The sequence below is a fragment of the Rhincodon typus genome, chromosome 23, assembly GCF_021869965.1.
Source record: "Rhincodon typus isolate 14 chromosome 23, sRhiTyp1.1, whole genome shotgun sequence".
Lineage (NCBI taxonomy): Eukaryota > Metazoa > Chordata > Chondrichthyes > Orectolobiformes > Rhincodontidae > Rhincodon > Rhincodon typus.
In genome coordinates, this window is record NC_063354.1 from 42,736,704 (window position 1) to 42,759,924 (window position 23,221).

Genomic DNA, 23,221 nt, shown 5'->3' on the forward strand with positions numbered 1-23,221 from the left:
CAAGACAAAGAAGCAACTGCTGTGGAAATGCAGGGGGAATGGTTTTGTGTTAACAATCAAACAGGTTACGCATGAAGAGTTTCATTTGTTCAAAAGAAAGAACGGAACAGATGGAACTCTTGAAGATTTGAGGAACAAAGAATTGACAAGGGTTTTCTTAGCAGTGGTAAATTTAATTGTGAAAGTGCACTGAGTGGAACAATTCTCAAAGGGCGCTGGAAGTTTCAACCTAGCCTGACATTGCTGAAGTGAACTGAAAACAAAAAATACTGGAAATCACAGTGGGTCAAACAGCATCTGTGGAGAGAGAGAGAGAAAGCTAATGTTGAGTCTAGATGGCTCTTCATCACAGACTGTAATGCTATATATTCAGCACAAATACGACATTGAGTAAAAAGTGTTTTGTAAGAATTATTTCAGTTGTTAGTGAATGCGAAACTTATCTTTCTCTTTGGGATTAATTCTAATTAATTAACATTTGATCCACGTTGATTTGAGTTTGTCTGTTGTAGTGAAAGTTCAAAAGAGAAATCTTGTCTGCCAGTTTATTTCCATTGGTCATATGGGAAAGTTACATCTGTTTAAAAGTTATTAGTCTCTAAGGGGATTATAATACCCAACGGTAATAACCAGGATGACGAGTTTATTAGAGAGATAGTAGGAACAGCAGATGCTGGAGAATCTGAGATAACAAGGGTCTGAAGATTCTGAAGAAGGGTCTAGGCCCGAAACGTCAGCCTTCCTGCTCGGCCTGCTGTGTTCATCCAGCTCAATGCCTTGTTATCTCTGACCAGTTTATTAGATGCTTTTGAGATTGTGCTGCTCTCCAACTTTCTAGAACTAACCAGACAGCAGGTTATACGAGACTTGTAATGCTGTCATGTGACAGGGTTAACAAATGTCCTCAGAGTTAAAGTAACAGTGGCCCCTTCCACAATCCTACCAAACCATTGGGGTGTTATTTCAATAGAGAAAGGGGGGGACAGGTGGTGGTTTAACCTGAGGCTCAAAGTGTCTCAGGTGAGGGGAGAGGTTGAAAAGGACAGTCCTTCATGGGACCCTCAGCCAGTGCAGGAATCAAACCTATGCTGTTAGCATTACTCCGCATCCAAACCAGCTGACCAGCCAACTGAGCTAACCAACCCTCACATATATTACATTCAGTTTGAAAAGGAGAACAGTGGGTTTAAGACTCGTATTTTAACCTTAAATGAGGACAATCATGGACATGAAAGCTGAGCAAGCTAAAGTGAACTGGGGTACTATGCTAGGGGACAGGTTAGTAGAGAAGCAGATGATGACATTTAAGAGGGCATTTCAAAATACTCAGACAAAGTATATTCCCAAATTAAAGGAAAATTCTAAAGGGTGGACCCAGAATGTCAAGTTAACACATAATTACACATGGATGAGCTGTAGGTCAAATGACTGGACAGAATACAAAGAACAGCAGTGTAACTTTACCTCCATTATTAGAGTTACTGTTGCAAGTGGTGATGTGACTATAAAAGCATCAAGACTAATTTTACCATATTGGGTCTTGATGTTTTCTTTGGTGCAGAGCTGTTGAAGGCATAGGATTCAGATGAGCTGTTTGTGTCAGTTTTATTTGAAAAGTCTATAAGAGCTGTCAGAAACTCTAACGGGGAGGTAAAGCTACACGTTTAGCTTAATAATTCTCCAACCATCCCACCAAGATGGACCATTAGCACTGGAAATGCCCGTGCCTGTCACAGAACTCAAGTCTGAGCTTGTTGAAGTGCTCAAAACATACATTTCTAGGAGTCTAAATCATTTGCGTTTGACCTCGAGGGAGAGGACTCTAGCCTGAGTTAGCAGCCTGCCAAAGACACCCCATCGATTGCATGACTTAGGCACTCACAGTCTGAGAAGGCAGTGGTAGCAGGGTCACTGGATTTTTAAGGTTGAGTAGATGGATTTTTGTTAGATGGGAATTGGAAACACAAATTGATCAACCAGGGTCTTATTGAATGGTGTAGTGTGGGCCAAATGGCTTAATTTGTTTCCAATTTGTATGTTTATGTTCGGACTTTGCATTATCTTACTACCCTTCACTAACTTTGCACTCTGCTCCAGTTCTCCAAACACCAAAGAACGCCACATTCCTCAAACTCTAGTCTTTTGTACACCTGATACTTCCTTTGCTCCACCACTGACAGCCATACATTCAAGCCATCTAAACCCTAACACATTAGGCTGATCCATTTCTCTCTCTTACCCTTTTCTCCAATACAACCATCCGTAAAATCAATCTCTTTGTCTAAGTTTTTCATCAGTTGTCCTAATTTCTCCTCCTTTGGTACAGTATCACACGTTTTTGCCTGATTATGCTCCTGTGAAGAGCCTTGAAATATTTTGTTACATTAAGGATGCTATATAAATACAAGTTGCTGTTTCTGTGACCATTCAAAGGCAGTATACACATTTTTAAATAAATTTATATTTCCTCACCCGGTGAAGGGAACTTCGGAGATTCGCAAAACCCTCCATATTCATCTTCGTAGGAATGAGCCAGCTGCTCGAAGCACCTCTCCATCACCCGGGCACATGGCGGGGGCACTGCCTCTTTGTTGGCACTCACTTCTACCCCCTTCTGCAGGGCTGTCAGGATCTTATCGCTGCGTTCAGTTAGGTCCTTCCTGTTTCTCTTCCACTAAAGCAAATGTTTGAGAGCATGAACAAATCATGAATTTCATTAAAGCTCTCTAATGCCCCAATACATCTCTGTGCTAGGGATTAAACAAAGCCTAACTTCTGAAACACAGGGTTTAAACACTAGCTAAGAAAATACACCTCCTGCTGGCAATTGGTTAATGTTGGTATCCCACATGAGTTTCAGCAATGTTACATCAAAATTAAACTTTTTTTTGCAATAGTGGATATGAAATAAACAGGATTTTTCATAAGTTACGTTTTTTTCTTGTTCCATCTCCATCCTTAACTTAGTTGCCTCAATTTGATTCAGCAGCTACATCCCATCTGTCCAATTACCTCTAAAATACACTTGCAAACTACTGAGGCAAAGTTATGCAAAGTTTTCCTACCTGCCCCTTGAACAAAGAGAGCAACTGCTGTTTACTTATCTAACATTATATGTCTTTGGCAGGACAGAAGAGCACGGGAACTTTAGATTATTGTTGATTTATACCTCAACTCCACATATGTCTCCACAACTTAGAAACATAGAAAACGTGTGCAGGAATAGGCCGTTTGGCCCTTCGAGCCTGCACCACCATTCCATACAATCATGGCGGATCATGCAATTTCAGTATCCCACTCCTGCTTTCTCTCCATACCCTTCACATGTGCAAGGATTGAAAAGTTGTAAGACCAGCCTATTCTACACACTATCCAAAAGCAATGTATACCATACCTGCCCAGCCAGGTTCTTCAACACTGTCTTAAACCCCAAGCGGTGGAATCCATCTTCAGGTGGGAAGTAAGTCCCTCCAACAAAAGGTTTGAGGTCAGGGGTCAGCCAGACACTCATTGGCCAGCCACCCCCACCACTTGTTGCCTGCAGCCGAAAGGGAAGAAACAGGAATTGTTACACCTCCAGGGAAACAGTTGCTCTGCTTAGAAACCAAAGAAGATTTCTGCTCATCCAAATTCCACTTTGTTTTAAAGACTGTCAAGACCACTTGCAGAAGAGATGTGAATAGAAAAAAAGCAAAGATTTGGAAGTATACAGTATGATCTCAGGAGATTGAAAATAACATTACAGCCCACTTAAAGGGTAGCCATTGTAGTAGTGTATGGTATACAGAGGTTAATTTTGTACACACCAACTCCCACAACGGCAATGAAGTTACCAGATAATCAAACTTTTGAGGGACAAATATCAACCAGGACACCAGGAAAACCCTAGTCTTAAATTCTGCATTAAAAACTCTGGACTGGGACTTGAACCTTTGTTTCAGAGATGAATGTGATCACTGAGACAGCATTGACAGTCAACAGTAACAGCAGCAACACTTGCTGCTTTGTTTTGAATGGTGTCAAGCTTCAAGTGTTATTGGAGATGTACCCATTGAGGCAATTGGAGAATATTCCATCCCATTCTTGACCTGTATCTTGGAGATGGTACAAAGCTTTGGGCAGTCATTGATGATCAGAGCCTCTAAACAGTTGTCATAAGTGGCAGCTGATGGCTCATAAAATGCAAGTAAACTTGACACAAGCCAGGCTGACCTAGTGAAAAATAGGCTGGCTGTAATTTGGTAGGTTGTAGCCACGGGTTTGTGTGAGAACTACACAATGGGATCTGATAGGTGAAGAACAACATAAAAGGGACATTACACCGTTGTGAGATAACAAGGTGTAGAGCTGGATGAACACAGCAGGCTAAGCAGCATCAGAGGAGCAGGAAAGCTGACGTTTCAGGTCTGGACCCTTCTTCAGAAATGGGGGAGGGGAAGGGGATTCTGAAATAAAGAGAGAGAGAGGGGGAGGAGGATGGAAGATGGATAAAGGAGCAAATAGGTGGAGAGGAGATGGACAGGTCAAGGAGGCGGGTTGGAGCCAGTAAAGGTAAGTGTAGGTGGGGAGTTAGGGTGGGGGTTGGTCAGTCCAGGGAAGACAGACAGGTCAAAGAGGCGGGGATGAGGCTGGTAGGTAGGAGGTGGGGGTGGCGGTGGGGGTTGGGGTTGAGGTGGGAGGAGTGGATAGGTCGGAGAAAGGATGGACAGGTTAGGGAGGCAGGGACAAGCTGGGCTGATTTTGGGATGCGGTTGGGGGAGGGGAGATTTTGAAACTTGTGAAGTCCACACTGATACCATTGGGCTGCAGGGTTCCCAAGCAAAATATGAGGTGCTGTTCCTGCAACCTTCGGGTGGCATCATTGTGGCACTGGAGGAGGCCTAGGATGGACATGTCGTCCAAGCAGTGGGAGGGGGAGCTGAAGTGGTTCGCGACTGGGAGGTGAAGTCGTTTGTCACGAACCAAGCATAGGTGTTCTACAAAGCAGTCTCCAAGCCTCCGCTTGGTTTCCCCGACGTACAGGAGGCCACATCGGGAACAGCGGATACAGTATACCACATTAGCAGATGTGCAGGTGAACATCTGCTTGATGTGGAAGGTTTTCTTGGGGCCTGGGATGGGGGCGACGGGGGAGGTGTAGGGGCAGGTGTAGCCCTTCCTGCGATTGCAAGGAAAAGTGCCGGGGGTGGTGGGGAGTGTGGGGCAGACAAGGGAGTCACGGAGAGAGTGGTCCCTCTGGAAAGCAGATAAGGGTGGGGAGGGAAAAATGTCTTTGGTCGTGGGGTCAGATTGCAGGTGGCGGAAGTGACGGAGGATGATGCATTGGATCCGGAGGTTGGTGGCGTGGTACGTGAGGACGAGGGGGATTCTGTTTTTGTTGTTATTGCGGGGAGGGGGTGTGAGGGATGAGTTGCAGGAAATGCGAGAGATGCAGTCAAGGGCGTTTTAGACCACCGTGGAGGGGAAGTTGCGGTCCTTGAAAAACGAGGATCGTATTACAGCATTGTGTTTGCTTTTCAACACTGCTTTCAATTTTGGCATCACATGGGCAAACAACCAGTCTTCTGCCACTCCCTTGTCACTCACCACATCAGCTGTGGCTCAGAGGGTAGCACTCTTACTTTTGAATCAGCAGGTAACAGATACAAGTTTCATTCCATAGATGAGCATAAAATCTAGGCTGATACTCCAATGCAAGATTGGAAGAGCCTTTCCGTCAGGACGTTAAAAAGAAAACAAATGTGGTCATGGGAAGTCACTGTAGCTACCGTAGCAAAAAGCAGAGCACATGGGTTCAGGACTCGTGAACATATGGATGCTGGTGCTCAGTGCAGTATTGAAGTGGGGCTGCCAAAGGTGCCATCTTCCAGAGGAGACATTAAACTCTGGCTATTCCCTGCCTGTTAAATGGACACACAAGATCCCAAGGTAGCCTTCACTCAAATGGCCTGCTGGCTGACTTCCCAGTGTCTGAGTTAAAGAGTAAAACATGTTAAATGTTAATTAAAAAGCTGTTTTGTGTTTGGGACACTGAAGCAAGGCATTTCATATTATTCACTATTTGTCTACTGATGCTCAGTCATCTAATACAATCAACTAAACGATGCCCAAACATTGGAAACTTGATGAAATGTAAGGCAGGGAAAACTCAAGTGATTTTATTAAACAACAAGCTCACCTGGACAAATGTCATATAAACTTTATCAACATCTGGTCGTTCCTCTCGGTCAACCTTGATGCAAACAAAATTCTCATTCATGATTTTGCCAATCTCTTCATTTTCAAATGATTCCCGTTCCATAACATGGCACCAGTGACATGTGGAGTAACCAACTGAACAAGACAAAAACAGAAGAAAAATGAACTGGACGCGCACACAGTGCTTCCTCACTGAGACTGAAGGAGAAATCTAGCGGTGGAGGAAAGCAGGGTCCTAAGACCACACTGTTTTCTTCTATCTACTGATAGGAAAGGCAGACAAAGCTTCTCACCCTTTTGATGAGAGGGTAGTACATCCCTATTTCCCAATTTGGTTTGAAACAAAACCTGCCACAGTGAAGTCAAAGAGTTACAACCATAGCTCCAATACTTTCCACAACAAGATGAAAGCAATCATAACATAGGGTGGGGATTAGAGGAGTTAAATGGAAAAAGACAGTATTTAATAAAATAAAAAAGCCATGAGATGAAAAAATAATAACAATAGGAAACAACCCAGAAGTATAGTTTTAAATTAAATCAAGTGGCCCCCATTGGTTTATCCAATGAATAATTCAACAGCACAGGTGAGGAAAAGACCATGTTTCAGCCTCACATCTTTTCTGAGGTTGCCAATCTCATCAGTATGGCAGTGGGATTTCATCATGGATATGTTCTCATCCGAAAGCTCCTTGAGACAATACTCATCTTTGATAGTTATTTCATCGATAGAAGAGTACTTCAAGACTATCTCCTCATTCTCACTCTATTACGTTTTCACTTAACTTCCAATGCTCTCCACGGTTTTAAGCATGATTCCATTCTACATTCATAAACTCTCTCTTGAATGGCTGAATCGGCTTCTCTTAATTTGTTCCATTCACGTCAATGGGACAATGAGGATCTGATTTCTTTCAAACATACCATGGAGGCTTTTTCATTTCTCTCACAATCTCCAGTGACACCTGATAGTATCCTTTACCTCCACCACTTAATGTCCTCAGTTTCATTTTTTGCTCCATCATCACAGACACCTGCAAGAAGCCCAGTTTCTTGATTTTGTTTGCCAAACCACTTGCTTTTCCTTCAACAACTACATAAAGCCTCACTTCATGCAAGTCCAAATGGTGCCACCATACTTAAGAAGACTGATTTAACAAATTGACTGACAGAAAATCTCCAGTTGCCCTCATACCCTCCATCACTCTTTCTTTCTCCCGTGTAAGCTAAGTCCTTTATTATTATTATTATTAATACTACTGTGGTCAGTAATTCTCTGGGTTTCCAATCCTAAACTGCAAATATGACATTTACACACTCACTTGTTAAAATTAACAATCACCAGCCAAACTTCGACTTTCATTCGTTGTTGGATTTTGGAAACATGTGACACATCAACTCCCTGCAGATTCCTATCTTCCTCCAACCCACTGGATTTTATAAGTAAATGGTGTCAGCAGTAGTTCAATGCATGGCCTGGGTCAGAAATTGGGCTTTTAAGCTGCAGTCCACAGACATTACAAAATAAAAGCTGACCTTCTAGTGCATCACTGAGGGGGTACTGCTCTGTCAGAGATTCATCCTTCAGATGAGATGTTAAGCCAAGGCCTTTCCATTCTTTTCAAGTTGGTTTAGAAGATCTCATTGCACGATTTTGCAGAAAAGCTGGGAATGTGTCTCAGGTATTATAGCCAATATTTATCCCTCAACCACATTATTAAAATGTTATATAGTTATTGTTTTACGAAAGTCTGTGGAAGCTTGTTGTGCACAAATGGCTGCTGTATAATGTGACATTAAAACAGAGACTACACTTCAGAAGTACTTCATAGGCTGAAACAGTAGGAGACATCCTACATGCAAGAAAGGTGAAAGGCTTTTCGTATTTCCTTTGCATGACTTTTGAGTGACCAGATTTCCTTCCAAATTGCTGTCAATCTTGGTAGCATCTGCAATTTGGGCCTTGTCCTTCTCAACACTTTCTCAACATTAAAAATGAACTCAATAGAAGTTAGTGGCCCTGAAATTCCAATGGTAGAGCAGAGATTCCGGCTCTCTTACCTGTCTCTTCAACCATCACCTCCAAGTTCCCCTCCAAGCCACTCACCATCCTGACCTGGAAATATATCGCCTTTCCTTCACTGTCGCTGGGTCAAAATCCTAGAATTCCCTCCATAATAGCATTGTGGGTCTATCTACTGAAGGAGGACTGCAGCGTTTCAAGAAGGCAGCTCACGACCACCTTCTCAAGGGCAACTAGGGATGGGCAAGAAATGCTGGCCCAGCCAGCAACGCCCACATTCCACAAATAAATAAAAATAAAGAGACAAGCCAAACCCCCAGCCCTCAGCTACTGACAGTGTTTTCCTATGATTTCTGCCAGTTAGAAACAGGAGCCTTTCAAAACTAGATTTGCCAAATATATTCCAAGAGGTTTGATTGCATGGTTCCTGTTGATGAGATGGGATTAAGCATGATATAACAGTCATCAAAGGCTGGGTGTCCCGTAGCTGACCGCCTTCCTCATGGTTTGGCAAGTTATGCAGGAAGTTCTGAGAGCTCAGTGGCTGCCTGTCCGAGAGTGGGCAATCACAAAACAGGACACAAACCTCAAGAATGATCTGCCTTGGCACTGGATAAATTAGAACTTAAAACTTTTAACAAGTACAATCTCAGTAAAGTGTACGTAAAGCTTTCACTCCATCAACTGCTATAACCAAGAGAAAGCCTTCAGTGCAAAAACATAACTACACATGAATTATTAGACACAACACACAGAAGTCTGTACTGTACACCATAACCCCACAATTCCAATGGTATTCTACGCTCCATTCAATCTCTACATCTTAAGCATTAACAGCAACGCGGACTACAGTGGAATCCAGTGTCAGTTATCAATTTTTTAAGGAAATTAATATTTATGATGTTTCAGAAAATATTAAGTGTCAGTAAATGCAGGGAATAAAATCAAATTTAAGATTTTCCACCAGTTCGACGAAGAAACACATGTTTTCTTTAGCACCGGTTTGGCTTTCTGCTGATCTACTTGTTCCCTCTTGAGCAATCCTGTAATTTCTGTCAAATTTGCAATTTAATAAAAAAAGGAGATGCAGAACTGGGGATTTTGTTTTTAATATTTAGTTCTTCCTGTTTGCATCATTATAACTTTAGCTCAATAAATAAGCCAGCTCTCAGAACCGATACATCATTCTGAAATTAAATGGTAAAAGCCCCCAAGCCACCCTTGGAGTTTAAAAACTTTTGAATGCCTGCAACTCTAAATTTCATCCTGGAAATCATAAAATAAATGTCTCCTTATAAATATGTTGACAAAGTGTAACGGAAGCATCCAGCTCAACTTTTGTCTCTCATCTCCTGTCTCTGACCAAAGACACCAGTAAAGGAGATGACAAACTAAAATCCAATCGAACATGGCTATAATAATTGTGCAAGGCAGCCTCCACTGACTCCTCAGTTCTTTTCCTCACAGAACGCTCAATGCAGCAGTCAAGTGATCCATCCTCAAATTTGGGAGATGTACAGACAGTCCCAGAGTTATGGCAACCTTAGAAGAATGCTTACAGCTCTGGCATTCTAACATCTTCAGGATTAATACACAGTAGGGAAGAGACTAGAGATAACATTAGGAAACAAAGGATATCCAAATTAACTTGACCCACATTGTACCTGACAGAAAGATTGGCTTGTCTTCTTTCTTTGCTTTGGCAAATGCCTCTTCGCCCCATGGATACCTAGATAATTAAAACACAGTAATTATAAAATTGTGAAAAAAATATTTTGGGATAGTGTAAAAAAGTAATTCGAGGCATGAAATGTGGTGAGTGCCGCATCTTCAGAAGAAACAGATCTTAGATCCATGCTCCTGAAGCTATAAGACACTAGGATGTTCCTATCATGACTCAACATTTTGTGGACTAATTACTACAATTAGTGAACAATGCTAATCAACAATTCTGTATCATGCAACTATCAGATTAATAGAAAGCAAAACAGGTGAACCTTGGTTTCTTTATCCAGTAATTACTTTGCTCCTATTTCAATTTGATCTCAGTTTAAAAAAGTTTAAAAAACGGTTTTAGGAAATGAAAGTGGTAGTGAAGGGAAAAGGATATAAAAAATGAGACAGAAGTTTCTCTTGTTGGCTCAGTAAGTCGTTCAACGTATTACGGCATGACAGAACAAGAAATTCCAGTTGAGAGCCACACCGCAGCAACTATGGTGCTACAACTTACTGAGGGCCCAGACTAGAGATCAGGCCATAAGATGTAGGAGCAGAAGTAGGCCATTTGGTTCATCGAGTCAGCTCTGCTGAGAAAATGGCTGATCTGAAAATCCTCAACTCCATTCTCATTGTAATATTTCACATCCAAGTTTATCTTATTTCTTCATTGGGAGAGCATCACTAGCTTGTCCATTATTAACTGCCTATGCATAAGTGCCCTTGAACATTGGCAGTGAGCTGTCATCATTTGACTGTAATGATCTGTTTGAACAAAGTAAACGATGTGGGATAAACTATTTGGAATGAATTGCCTACCATGTCTTTTCTCTGCTATGTGGGTACATGCTTTTTCAATGACAATTGCAGAGATATTAACAACAGGGTGTGACTTTTTTGCACTGGAAAGTTGAGAAGGAACTTGGGTATCCCAATCTTCTTGATGAGCTGAATATGCTTTTCTCTGGATTTCCTATTTGTCTTTCAATTTCTGTTGCTCATCTGACAGTTTGCGTCACTGGTATGGACGGTGGTAACCAGTAACCTGCTTTCAAGAATGGGGAAGAGTTAGATCCATTGACAACAAATTTATTCAAAGAAAGTGAATAGAAAGCGTTTGGATTCATAGACACAACAGAGCAAGCCAGTCAGCCCCTCTATCCTAATACGCACAATAATCTCAAATAGATGATTATTACAGAATAAACAGCCTGGCATTCAGATCAAATTTTCAATTCCCTAATCTTATAAAGGGCTAGGTGATTACCAGTCTACAGGATTGTTTGCATGCTGCAAAAGATAGGGAGACTTCTCGTGGATCAATCGGTTGGTATGCTGCTTTGGCTTTGGGCCTGATGAACATCGTGGTCCATCACTGCTGCCTGTTGCCATGGTCACAAACGCCGTTTTGCTAAGACCTCTGGTAGGAAAGCTCCTGTTGATTCAAATCAAAAAAATGACTTGTATTCAGCAACCAACTATAAAGTTCACAAGACCACATTTTAATTTCTCGATGAGTTAACAAATTATGATTCTGATCCGCATTTTAAAACTTAATATCTGAAACAGGCCCAGAGTGTACTCAATTTGCATGATTTAACAGAAACCAATGTGTTGAAACTTGAATAAGCATGTAATAACATATTTACAATATATAACATTTGCTGTTGATTCTCTGTTTCCGCAACAGTTGTAAGTGTGTCTAAAAAAATTTTTGAAAAATACAGGAGAATAGATAAGGTCAGATATTTTCTGCCCAATTGAAGTGTGTTGTAATATAGTTTAGGACATAAAATCACCCACAGAATGGGTACAGTGAGTCAGATGAGGTGTTACATTTTATAAAAACCTCAAATCCAGTTCTAAAGCAGTCAACATTCAAGTTTAAAATGGGTGAGACAGGACATGAATTGTCTGTTTAAATATTATAACGGAGGTTAGGAGCAATGGACCAGGCCACAGGAAAGCCAGTAGCTGAAGGACAGCTTTGGGAGAAGGTAAGTTATAGTATTGCTTCATAGGCCAACGGATACACACCACCCCCCTCCCTCCCTCCACCCCACCAAGTAAATGATTTCCCAGGGATCAAAACCACATCGCCCATCTCATGTCCCCACCCTCAAATCCCCACCTATCAGATCTCTTCACATACAAACTGATTTGCATATTTCCTATTCAAAACAACCCCATCACCATTTCCTACGCAATACAGCGAGTACACCACTACACTTCTCTCCCTTCCCCTTTCTCTCTCTTTCCTTCTCTCTCTCTCTCTCCCCCCTTCTCTAGTCCCCCAACACCTTCCCCCCACCCCCTCTCCAATAACTTAAAATGCTGTTATCCCAAGGATGGTATTTAACTAGTTCCTTAGTTTATCTGGACGATGGGAGAACATCTATACCTACTATAGTGCAAAGATCTTTGATTCCCAAGAACAGTAAAAGATAAAATACAAGAACAGGTCACAGTGTGGGAGGTTAGAATTTGGAAACAAAAAGACTGCTAAAGCAATCAAGAAACCAACTGCAGGGAGAAGTAGTGCTTTGAGGGTGGACCGTCGGCATTAACTATTCTGTTATCTACAGGTGTTAACTGATTTATGTGTAACCATCATTTTGCTTTTGTCTCAATATTTCACCACCTGCAGTATTTTTCAGCTGTGAAATTAGTCAAATTCATTAAAAGGAAAGCTGTGAGCACTTGCAATATAATGCAGAAGTAAAGATGATAGAGGGCATTTAGAAGTCACCTTGTTTAGGGTAAGAAAGTCAAACAAATTATATAAACAGAGTGCCAGAATATCCAGTTAACTTAAATAAGGAATGAACTTGCATTCAAGAGGGGAAAACCAGTAAAAATAAAAACAGTAATACTTAGAAATGAACATACTGGTCATGCTGGAACTCCATTTTGAGGTACACAAGTCTTAACAGCATGAGTCATTCACAAGTTTTACTGGTTTTTCCTTCTGGGCAACACCTTTATGAATACAGGACATCTTAAACTAATTTCCAGACCCTTCATTGCTTCAGAAGTTCTGTCACTGCTTTAATGTAGGAAACTCAGCAAGATGAGCACAGCACATTATCTGGTTTAGAGATTTTGCTTCATAGTGTCATGGAATCGTTTACATCTACCCAAGAGGGCAGACAGGGACCTCATTCTCATCCAAACACATACCTCTGAAGGTGCAACATCCACTCCGAAGAGTATTGGGTGTGTCAACCTGAATTTCATGCTCAGATCTCTCCGATGGAAGTTCAGTGCATGGTTATGTATGGACCAACGTACTACCAACTGAGACAACAGCTCTATCATTATTCAAACAATAAAAAAGTGTATTTTTATTGCACCTTTCATGTAATAAAACATTCCAAGGTGCTTCATAGGAGTGTTACAAACCAACATTTAATATCAAGAGACATAAGGAGATACTAAGGCAGATGGTTAATCCCTTAGCCAAAGATCTACGGTTTAAGGAGAGTCAAACAAGGAAAGAGAGGTGGAGGGGCCTTGAGAGTGAATTCTACAGCTCAGTTCTTAACAGCTCAAGTCACAGCCATAAATGGTGAAGCAGTTAAAATTCAGGTGATGAAAAGGCCAAAATGAAATAATATTTCAGAGTGGTGAAATCTACACTAGATTACTAAATATCCAAGGAAACACATCTTATCAAAGGGACAGGCAGATGAGCAGAGGGATCGGGCTGCCTTGCTAGTAAGAAATGAAACTAAATTAATAGCAAGAAATGATATAGGTGTAGAATCTGTGTAGGTAGAAATTCAGAAACCGCAAAGGGTAAAAACCCTGATGGAAGTTGTGCACATGCCTCCTAGCAGTAGTCAGGATGTGGGGAAGAAAATAAATCAGGAGATAGAAAAGCCAAGTAAGAAAGTCACTAAGGTTTTGGAGTAGATTTGTAGCTCGGGTTGTGGGTGTTGTGGTTGGTTGGCTTGCCGAGCTGGTTCATTAGTTCACAGACGTTTCATTACCCTGCTGGGTAACATCATCAGTGCAGCCTCCAATGAAGCACCGTTGTGTTTTCCCGCCTGGTTTTTAAACTCTGGAGTCCGTTGAGCTCGATTACCTCACTTCCGGTTTTCCTTCGCAATGGAGTGTATATGGGGTTGAGTTCTGTGTGTTTGTTGATGGCTTTTTTCGTGGAGTACCAGGCTTCTAGGAACTCCCGTGCCTGTCTCTGCTTTGATTGTCCCAGGATCTTAGTGTTGTCCCAATCGAATTGGTGGTTCTCCTTATCCATGTGGATAGAGATGAGTGAGTATTGGTTGTGTCTTTTTGTAGCCAATTGGTGTTTGTGTACCCTTGTTGTTAATTTCCTTCCCGTTTGTCCGATGTAGTGTTTGTCACAGTCTCTGCAGGGAATCTTGTATACGACAATGAGACTGTGACAAACACTACATCGGACAAACAGGAAGGAAATTAACAACAAGGGTACACAAACACCAACTGGCTACAAAAAGACACGACCAATACTCACTCATCTCTATCCACATGGATAAGGAGAACCACCAATTCGATTGGGACAACACTAAGATCCTGGGACAAGCAAAGCAGAGACAGGCACGGGAGTTTGGAGAAGCCTGGTACCCCACGAAGAAAGCCATCAACAAACACATAGAACTCAACCCCATATACACTCCACTGCGAAGGAAAACTGGAAGTTCAGCTCAACTGACTCCAGAGTTTTAAAAACCAGGCGGGAAAACACAACGGTGCTTCATCGGAGGCTGCACTGATGATGTTACCCAGCAGGGTAATGAAACGCCTGCGGAACAACAACAAACCAGCTCGGCGAGCCAACCAACCACAAGAAAGACATTATTACAATAATCTTGGAGGGTTTCAATATGCAGATGGACTGGGAAAATCAGGCTGGTAGAGGATCTCAACAAAAGGAATTTGTGAAATGTCTACAAAATGTTTTTTTTGGAGTAGCTCATAATAGAACCCACTATGGAACAGACCAATTCTGGATTTGGTGATGTGTATTGAGGCAGATTTGATTAGGAAACTTATGGTGAAGGGCAGTGATGATAATATGACTAAATTCACTCAGCAGTTTGAGAAGTAGAAACTAGAATCAGATACAGCTGTATTACAATTGAGTACAAGTAACTACAAAGACATGAGGGAGGAGCCGGCCAGGGATTATTTGAAAGGAGAGCCTAACAGAGAAGACAATGGAACAGCAATGGTAGGAGTTTCTGGAGGTAATTCGAGAGGCACAGCAGAAATTCATCACAAGGAAGAAGAAACACACTAAGGGGAAGATGAGGCAACCGTGGCTACAAGGGAAGTCAGGGACAGCATAAAAGCTGAAGATAAAGCATTCAATATAGTGAAGGTTAGTGGGAAACCAGAGAATTGGGAAGCCTTTAAAAACCAGCAGAGGATAACTAAAAAAATCAGTAAGGGGAGGGGGGAGAAGATGAAATGGGAGGGTAAGCTAGCTCATAATATAAAAGATTCCAAGAGGCTTTTTTTAGATATATAAAAGGTAAAAGAGAGGCAAGAGTAGACATTGGAGTGCTGAAAAATAAGACTCGAGAAGTAGTAATGGGGAACAAAGAAATGGCTGAGGAACTGAACAGGTACTTTGCATCAATTTTCACAGTGGACAACACTAGCAGCATAACAGAACTTCAAGAGAGTCAGGGGGCAGGGATCAGAGTAGTGGCCGTCACTAAGGAGAAGTGCTGGAAAAACTGAAAGGTCTGAAGGTGGATAAATCACTTGGACCAGATGTACTCCAACCGAGTTCTGAAGGAGATAGCTCAGTAGATTGTGGAGGCATTGTTGGTGATCTTTCAGGAATCAATGAAGTCAGGAAGGGTTCCAGAGGACTGGAAAATGGCTGATGTAACACCATTATTTAAGAAGGAAGGGAGGCAGAGACAGGAAACTATACACTGGTTAGTCTGACCTTAGTTGTCGGTAAGATTTTGGAGTCCATTATTAAGGATGAGACTGCAGAGTACTTGGAAGTGAATGGTAAAATAGGGCTAAGTTAGCATGGCTTTGTCAAGGGGAGGTCGTGCCTGACAAATCTGTTAGAATTCTTTGAGAAGGTAATGAGCAAGTCAGACAATGAAGAGTCAGTGGGCATGATCTTTTTGGACTTCCAGAAGGCCTTTGACAAGGTACCACACAGGAGGCAGCTAAATAAGATAGGAACCCATGGTGTTAGGGGTGAGGTACCAGCACGGATAGAGGATTGGCTGACCGGCAGAAGGCAAAGATCAGGGATAAAGGGGTCTTTTTCAGGATGACAGCTGGCGACAAGTGGAGTACCGCAGAGTCCGTGTTGGGACCACAATTATTCAAGTTACAAATTAACGATCTGGACAAAAGAACCAAGGGAATTGTTGCTAAGTATGCAGATGATACAAAGAGAAGTGGTGGGACAGGTAGTGTTGAGGAAGCAGAGTTACTGCCGAAGGACTTGGACAGGCTAGGAGAGTGGGCAAAGAAGGGACAGGTAGAATACAATGTGGGAAAGTGTTAGGTTACACACTTTGGTAGTAGAATAGAAGCATAAACTACTTTCTAAATGGGGAAAGGCTTCAGAAATCTGAAGCACAAAGGGACTTTGAAGTCCTAGTTCAGGATTCTCTTAAGGTTAACATGAAGACTCAGTTGGCAATTAGGAAGGCAAATGTGTGTTAATATTCATTTCAAGACGGCTAGGATAAAAGAGCAGAAAAGTACTGTTGAGGTTGTACAAGGCTTTGGCTAAACTGCATTTGGAATATTGTCAGCAGTTTTAGGCCCCGTATTTATGGAAGGATGTGTTGATGCTAGAGAGAGTACAGAAGACGTTTACAAGAACGATCCCGGGGAGAAAGGTTTGTCATATGAGGAACAGTTGAGGACTCTGGCTCTGTACTTGACAGAGTTTAGGAGGATGAGGAGGAATCTCATTGAAACTTACAGAATACTGAAAGGCCTAGATAGAGTGGACATGGAGAAAATTTTCCTCTAGTAGGAGAGACTAGGACGTGAGGACACAGCCTCAGAGTGAAGGGCCAACCATTTAGAACTGACATAAGGAGCAATTTCTTCAGCTAGAGGGTGGTGAATCTTTGGAACTCTTTGCTGCTGAGGGCTGTGGAGCCAAGTCATTGACTGTACTTAAGACAGAGATATATAGGTTCTTGATTGCTCTGGGGAATCAAGAGTAATGGGGAGAAGGCAGGACAATGGGGTTGAGAAACATATCAGCCATAAATGAACGGTGGAGCAGACTTGATGGGTCGAATGGCCTAATTCTGTTCCTGGACCTTATGGTCTTATTCCAGGAGTGGAAGTATGAGACCACTGAGGGATTAAAAATAAAACTAAATTGTTGAATTGAGTGAATTGGAAGATAACTTGTGTTCTATATGTTCTCCTCACGGTGAAGTAAATTACTTCAATTTATAAGAAGTCCTATGACTATTCGCTTTGTACATGTTCACAAACATTTAAATTAATAACTATTGGATCCGGGTCGCAAGGGGTTATTTTTGTTACAACCTAAGATACATCAACGTCCACAAAAAATAAGACAGTACTCAACTCAGGAAGGTACCTACTGTTAACACTCCATTCAGTTAGTTCAGAATAAGGCATTGACATAAACAATCAAAGTATTAGAAGATTCCAAACTTTACTGAAAGTGGCACTTGTATCTGGAGTAACATTGAGTAACTGATAATCTGTAAACAACTGTGATTACAAGGGGGACAACCTTTTAGCTGCAATATATCTTCCAAGCACGATGAATGGTGATACATGGAGAGCGTATGCTTTTGCAGATTCTCAACAAGTAGTTCATTGCCCATGCACATAGGTGTTTCTTCAAAAAAAAAGTGGGGGGGGGGGGTTGGGATAAATGAGAGGTGGAGATGGAGCCCAGACAGAGAGAGAAAACACACTGAAAGCACATTTGTGCCACTTTTTTATTATTTACATGCTATCTAGCCTAGTAGAATGCACAATTTATTGTTTTATACTGAACACTGTTAATTTACTTATTTTACTCAAACAAAACTGCCTGTTCGCAGTGTATTGCATTTAACCCAGTTTTGAAGGAAGCAGTATTGCATGGTACAGATGATACTCTTCCTGAAATAGTGCACAGAGTATGGAATCACTATTATGATCCTTGGATCTCATCATAATTTTGCCTGGATATACAACAAAAGAAAAAGCCCTTCAGCTGCCCTTGAACCCCAAATGGCTGATCGAAGTTTGAAATCCATCTGCCTTGGTTCTGAAAACTGTAATATCTTGCCTTAACTCGTATGTAATACCTTATCTCTTAACTGTCCTCTGAAATGGCCTAGCAGGCATTCATTTCAAGGCCAGTTTGCGATAGACAACAAACACTGGACTTGCCAGCAATGTCCATGAGAATTAAAAAAGAAACACAAAGGGAAAATGTACAGGTTGATAAGGAAAGTCGGGATGCTTTTATAAATAGTCAAGCACAGACAGAATTGGTCAAATGTCCCCTTTCTGTACTGAAACATTCTTCAAATTCATAGCTTTGTAAACAAAATAAAAACATTAGGAGGTCTAATCAGCAAGAACAGAACAATTTTTTTCCCCACAAATCTCAGGTTTCCCAGACTGCAAGGATCTTGTATGTTCTGAGGAAGTCATATTTGATTCAAAACATTAACTCTCTGTTTCACTGTTCCTGCCCCAATTTCATCAGGAAAACACTGTGGCAAGGGTCAGTGAATGATGCAGAACTTACAAGTCATAGGTTGAGGCCACACTGACCCTCAATTGAATAAATGAGTTTTGCTCAGGAGAGAAAAGCCTATTCAGAGCTTTAAAGAGCTAGTGATTTCAAGGATAATCCCAGCATTACACAGACGTGAAAAAAATTACCACCTCCCACAGGACAAAATTTAACCAAGTTTTACAGGTATTCAATAGCATTCCCATCATCAAATTCTTCGCCATCAAGAGTCTCAGGTTACCAGTGATCAGAAATGCTGCGGTTGCGAGAGCAGGCCAGAAGCCAAGTATTGGGCAACAAGTAACTCATCCCCTGACTTCTCAACCCCTCTCAAAGATCTCGAAGGTTGAAGTCAGGGGCTTAACGCAACACTCTCCATTTTCCTACATGAGTACAGCTACAACTGGACTCATGAAACCCGATAAACAACAAAGTAACCTCTAGATTAGCATGCTATCCACCATCTTAAAAATTACATCTTCCAACACCCTGTGTAGTGGCAGCAATGCACATCATCCGCATCATCACCCCAACCCACACGCTGCACCACAGCGATTCACCATGCATCCTCCGACAGCACCTTCTAAACTCTCAATCTCCACCACCTGGAACGACAAAGGCACAATGTGTGAAGGAATCTCTAAGTTTCCCTCCAGTCCTGACACCATCCTGACTTACAAATATACGGACGTTCCTTCAATGTTGATTAATTAAAATGCTAAAACTTCCTCCCCAACAGTGTGAGAACACCTATGGTCTGTCAAGGTTCAGCTCACCACTGACCTCTCTGCAGCAACTGGTGATAGTGACAAGGCCAGCATTATTGCCCGACACCTATGTTCTGTGAATTAATCTACTTCGAAATGTTTATCCCACAGAGTTGGTTGGCACTTCTAGGAACATTGGACTTGGGAGCAGAAGTAGGCCCTACTAGTCTATTTTGCCTTTCAACCAGAAATGGTTTGCCTCATCTCTGACTTCTTAGTCTGAAACACTATCCCCTAGTTCTAGTCTCTTCTCCAAGGGAAAATATCCATCCCAATACCCACGCTACCAAGTCCCCTCAAGATTATATGTTCTATGAAGAGCACATCTTATTTTTCTAAATTTCTACACCAGTGTTCCTATGCATTTGCTGTCCTTGTCCTTCTAGGTGGTCTATAGAAGTGGAAACGCATTAGTGTTTTTTCCAGGAAGGTTATTGTTACAGGGTCTAGATTGACCAAATGCTCGAAATGTTTAGAGCCCACTAGGGAGTATGTTATTCCAGAATCAAACAGCAAGGATGATAAACCCACCTCTCAAGACCAACTGATCTTTTAAAGTTGGTCTTCCGAACCAAAACTGTACACAGCATTTCAGATGTGGTCTCACCAAAGCCCTGCACAACTGCAGGAAAACTTCACTACTTGTGAATAACTTCACTTTCCATTCAATCGCAATATTCCATTTGTCTTCCTAATCACTTCTAATACCTGCAAACTAACATTTTGCGATTCATAGATCAGGACATCCAGATCCCTCTGTACTTCTCTTTTCAAATAGTACACCATGCTACCTTTCCATTCTAAAGTTCACCTCTCCCACATTATACTCTATCTGCCAAATGTATGCCCATTCATTTAACCTGTTTATATCCTTTTACAGACTCTCTGTATCTTCTTAACTGCTTACGTTCCTAGGGTCTAGGCCCGAAACGTCAGCCTTTCTGCTCCTATGATGCTGCTTGGCCTGCTATGTTCATCCAGCCCTGCACCTTGTTGTCTACGTTCCTACTTATCTTGGTTTCAGCAGCAAGCTTAGCTGCCATACATTCAGTCCCTTCAAGTCACTTCATCCAAAACATTAATGTAAATTAGAAATTATTGAGGCTCCAAGTCTATTCCCGTGTATCCAAAAGTTACAACTTGGCAGCCTGAAAAGGACCCATTTATTCCTAGTCTTCACTTCTTGTTAATTAATTAATCCTTTATTCACGCTAACATATTACTGTCTACTCCATGTGCTCTTATCTCATGCAGCAACCTTTTACGTGGCAGCTTATCAAATGTTTTTTGCTAACCCAAGTATACATCTGCAGGTGGGGGATCCTGTGGTGCAGTGGTAGTATGCCCAATTTAAACCAGGAAGCCATGGTTCACGTTGCACCTACTCTATGTGTAATAACGCCTGTGACCAGGTTGATTAGAAAATATCTGCATCTACAGGCTCCTTGTCTCCCACCTTGCTTGTTACGTCAAAAAAAAACTCAATAAATTAGTTACTCAATCTTTAATTCACAACGCTATGTTGACTCTGCCTGACCACATTGTGATTTTCTAAGTATCCAGCTATAACCGCCCAAAATACTGAATTCATTTTCCTATGACAAACATTAGGCTACTGGTGTTTGGTTCCATGCTTTTGGTCTCCCTCTCTTTTTCTTTAAATAAAAGCCTCGCATTAGCTACTTTTCAATCCATTGGGAGCCTCCTAGAATATCTGAAATAATTTGGGAGATAATAACCAAAGTTTTTACTAGTTTAGTAGCTACTTCTTTTAAGATCCTAAGGTGCAGGCCACCTAGTCCTGGAGACAAGTCAGATCTAATCAATTTCCCTGTTGATGATGGCTGTTTTCAGCCCCTCCCTCCCATTCAGCTCTTGATTTTCAAGGGTGTTTGGGAAGTTTTCTAGTGAAATGTTTAACTTTAACTTTGTATTTTCTTTCCACTCGGTTCTTACAATTCTGTACCTAGGTACTTGCACTTAAGATGGCGCCTTGTGTGACAACATCATACACTTTTCACTGCACGTACTTTTGTATTCCAGTACTCATGACGAATAAATCAAATCAAATGAAGGCAGACATAACATACCTGTTCAACATGACTGCCAACTGCAATTCTTCAGATTAGAGGACCTTGTCCACCTTCTGCAGGGACCGTTCCCTCCGGGACACCCTGGTCCACAATCCCTTCACCCCGAACACCTCCCCACAGCTCTACGGCACCTTTCCCTGTAGCCAGCGAAGGTGCAACACCGTTTACCTCCTCCCTCCCCAGTATCCAAGGGCCCAAACATACCTTCCAGATGAAGCAACACTTCACCTGCACTTCCCACAAACTAGTCTACTGCACTCGCTGCTCACAGCGTGGTCTCCTCTACATTGGGGAAACGAAGCATAAACTTGGCAACCGCTTCGCAGAACATCTACGTTCTGCTTGCAAAAAAGACCCTGAGATACCTGTTGCCTGCCACTTTAACGCACCACCTTGCTCCATGGCCAACATCTGTGTCTCTGGCTTGCTGCAGTGTTCCAGTGAAGTCCAACGCAAGCTGGATGAACAACACCTCATTTTCCGCTTGGGGACCCTACAGCCCTCCGGACTCAATACTGAGTTCAATAATTTTAGGGCCTAAACTCCCATGTCCCAGCCCCCTACCCCACACATCAGGCCTTGTTACCACATAGCCTGCCATTACACACCCTCTGTTGTAGTCACTAACAGTCCCCATTAACAACTGTTCACCCTCCCAGCCTGATCATTAGCAACTGCTTTGTCTGTCCAACTGTCTTCCTCTCTCTTCGGGTTCTATCCTATCATTTACTCACTACCCCACCCACCTCCCTATTTTCTGCATATAAACTGACATTTTCCCAGCCTCCATCAGTTCTGAGGATGGGTCACCGGACCTGAAATGTTAACTCTGTTTTTTCCCTTCACAGATGCTTCAGACCTGCTGAGCTTTTCCAGCAACTTTGTTTTTGATCACAATCCCACACTTCTCCACATCAAATTTGTCATGAAATTCTATCATCTTTTCATTGCTGTCACCAAAAGGCTCCTTTATCTTGAAGTTATTGATTAATGCTATTGTTTTGCTCATTACAAGGTCTAGCTTAGCCTCCTTGCTGTTTGGTTCTGGAATAGCTGCTCCCTGCATAGCTCTAAACATTTCCGGCATTTTTTCAATCTAGACCCTGTACAATAGCTTTCCAGGGGAGAAAAACTAATGCATTTCCACCTCTATTGACTACCTAAGAGGACAAGGACAGAAAAGTCATTGGAACACTGTGCCTCCATAAATTCCTTTCCAAGCCACACAGCATCACAACTTTGAACCATATTGCTATTGTTTCACAGTCACTGAATCAAAATCCTGGAACTCCCTCTTGACAGCACATAGTGCAGCATTTTGAGAAGACAGTTCACCGCTGTCTTCCCCCAAGACCATTTGGGACAGGCGACAAATGCTGGTTTAGCCAGCAGCACCCACATTCCAGGAATAAATAATAACAAAGCAAGTATTGTCTGAAACACTTGGCTCTATCTCAAGGCTTTGAAACAATTCAACCTCTTCCACTTGTAGTAATGCAATTTCTGCCCATTACACGATCTGCCTGAAAAACAAAAATCTGTAACCTTCCAGCCAAGCAGTGCTTGCGATTTGGAAAATCTCAGACAAAATAACCCGCCACAAATATTTCATTCGGAACAAAAACAAACTTGCTGGAAAAGCTCAGCAGGTCTGGCAGCATCTGTGAAGGAA

General features: G+C 42.0%; 1 protein-coding gene across 1 annotated transcript in view; it reads right to left on the bottom strand.

The window, feature by feature from the left end:
- Positions 1–23,221, bottom strand: part of spata20 (spermatogenesis associated 20) — a 194,917-nt gene that overhangs the window by 170,406 nt on the left and 1,290 nt on the right. The window contains exons 2-6 of the mRNA XM_048611134.1: positions 11,205–11,372; positions 9,886–9,950; positions 6,179–6,333; positions 3,395–3,538; positions 2,473–2,674 (exon numbers count right to left, since the gene is read on the bottom strand). Of these exons, the coding sequence (XP_048467091.1) occupies positions 2,473–2,674; positions 3,395–3,538; positions 6,179–6,333; positions 9,886–9,950; positions 11,205–11,372 (734 nt within the window). The remainder of the gene's footprint in view (positions 1–2,472; positions 2,675–3,394; positions 3,539–6,178; positions 6,334–9,885; positions 9,951–11,204; positions 11,373–23,221) is intronic.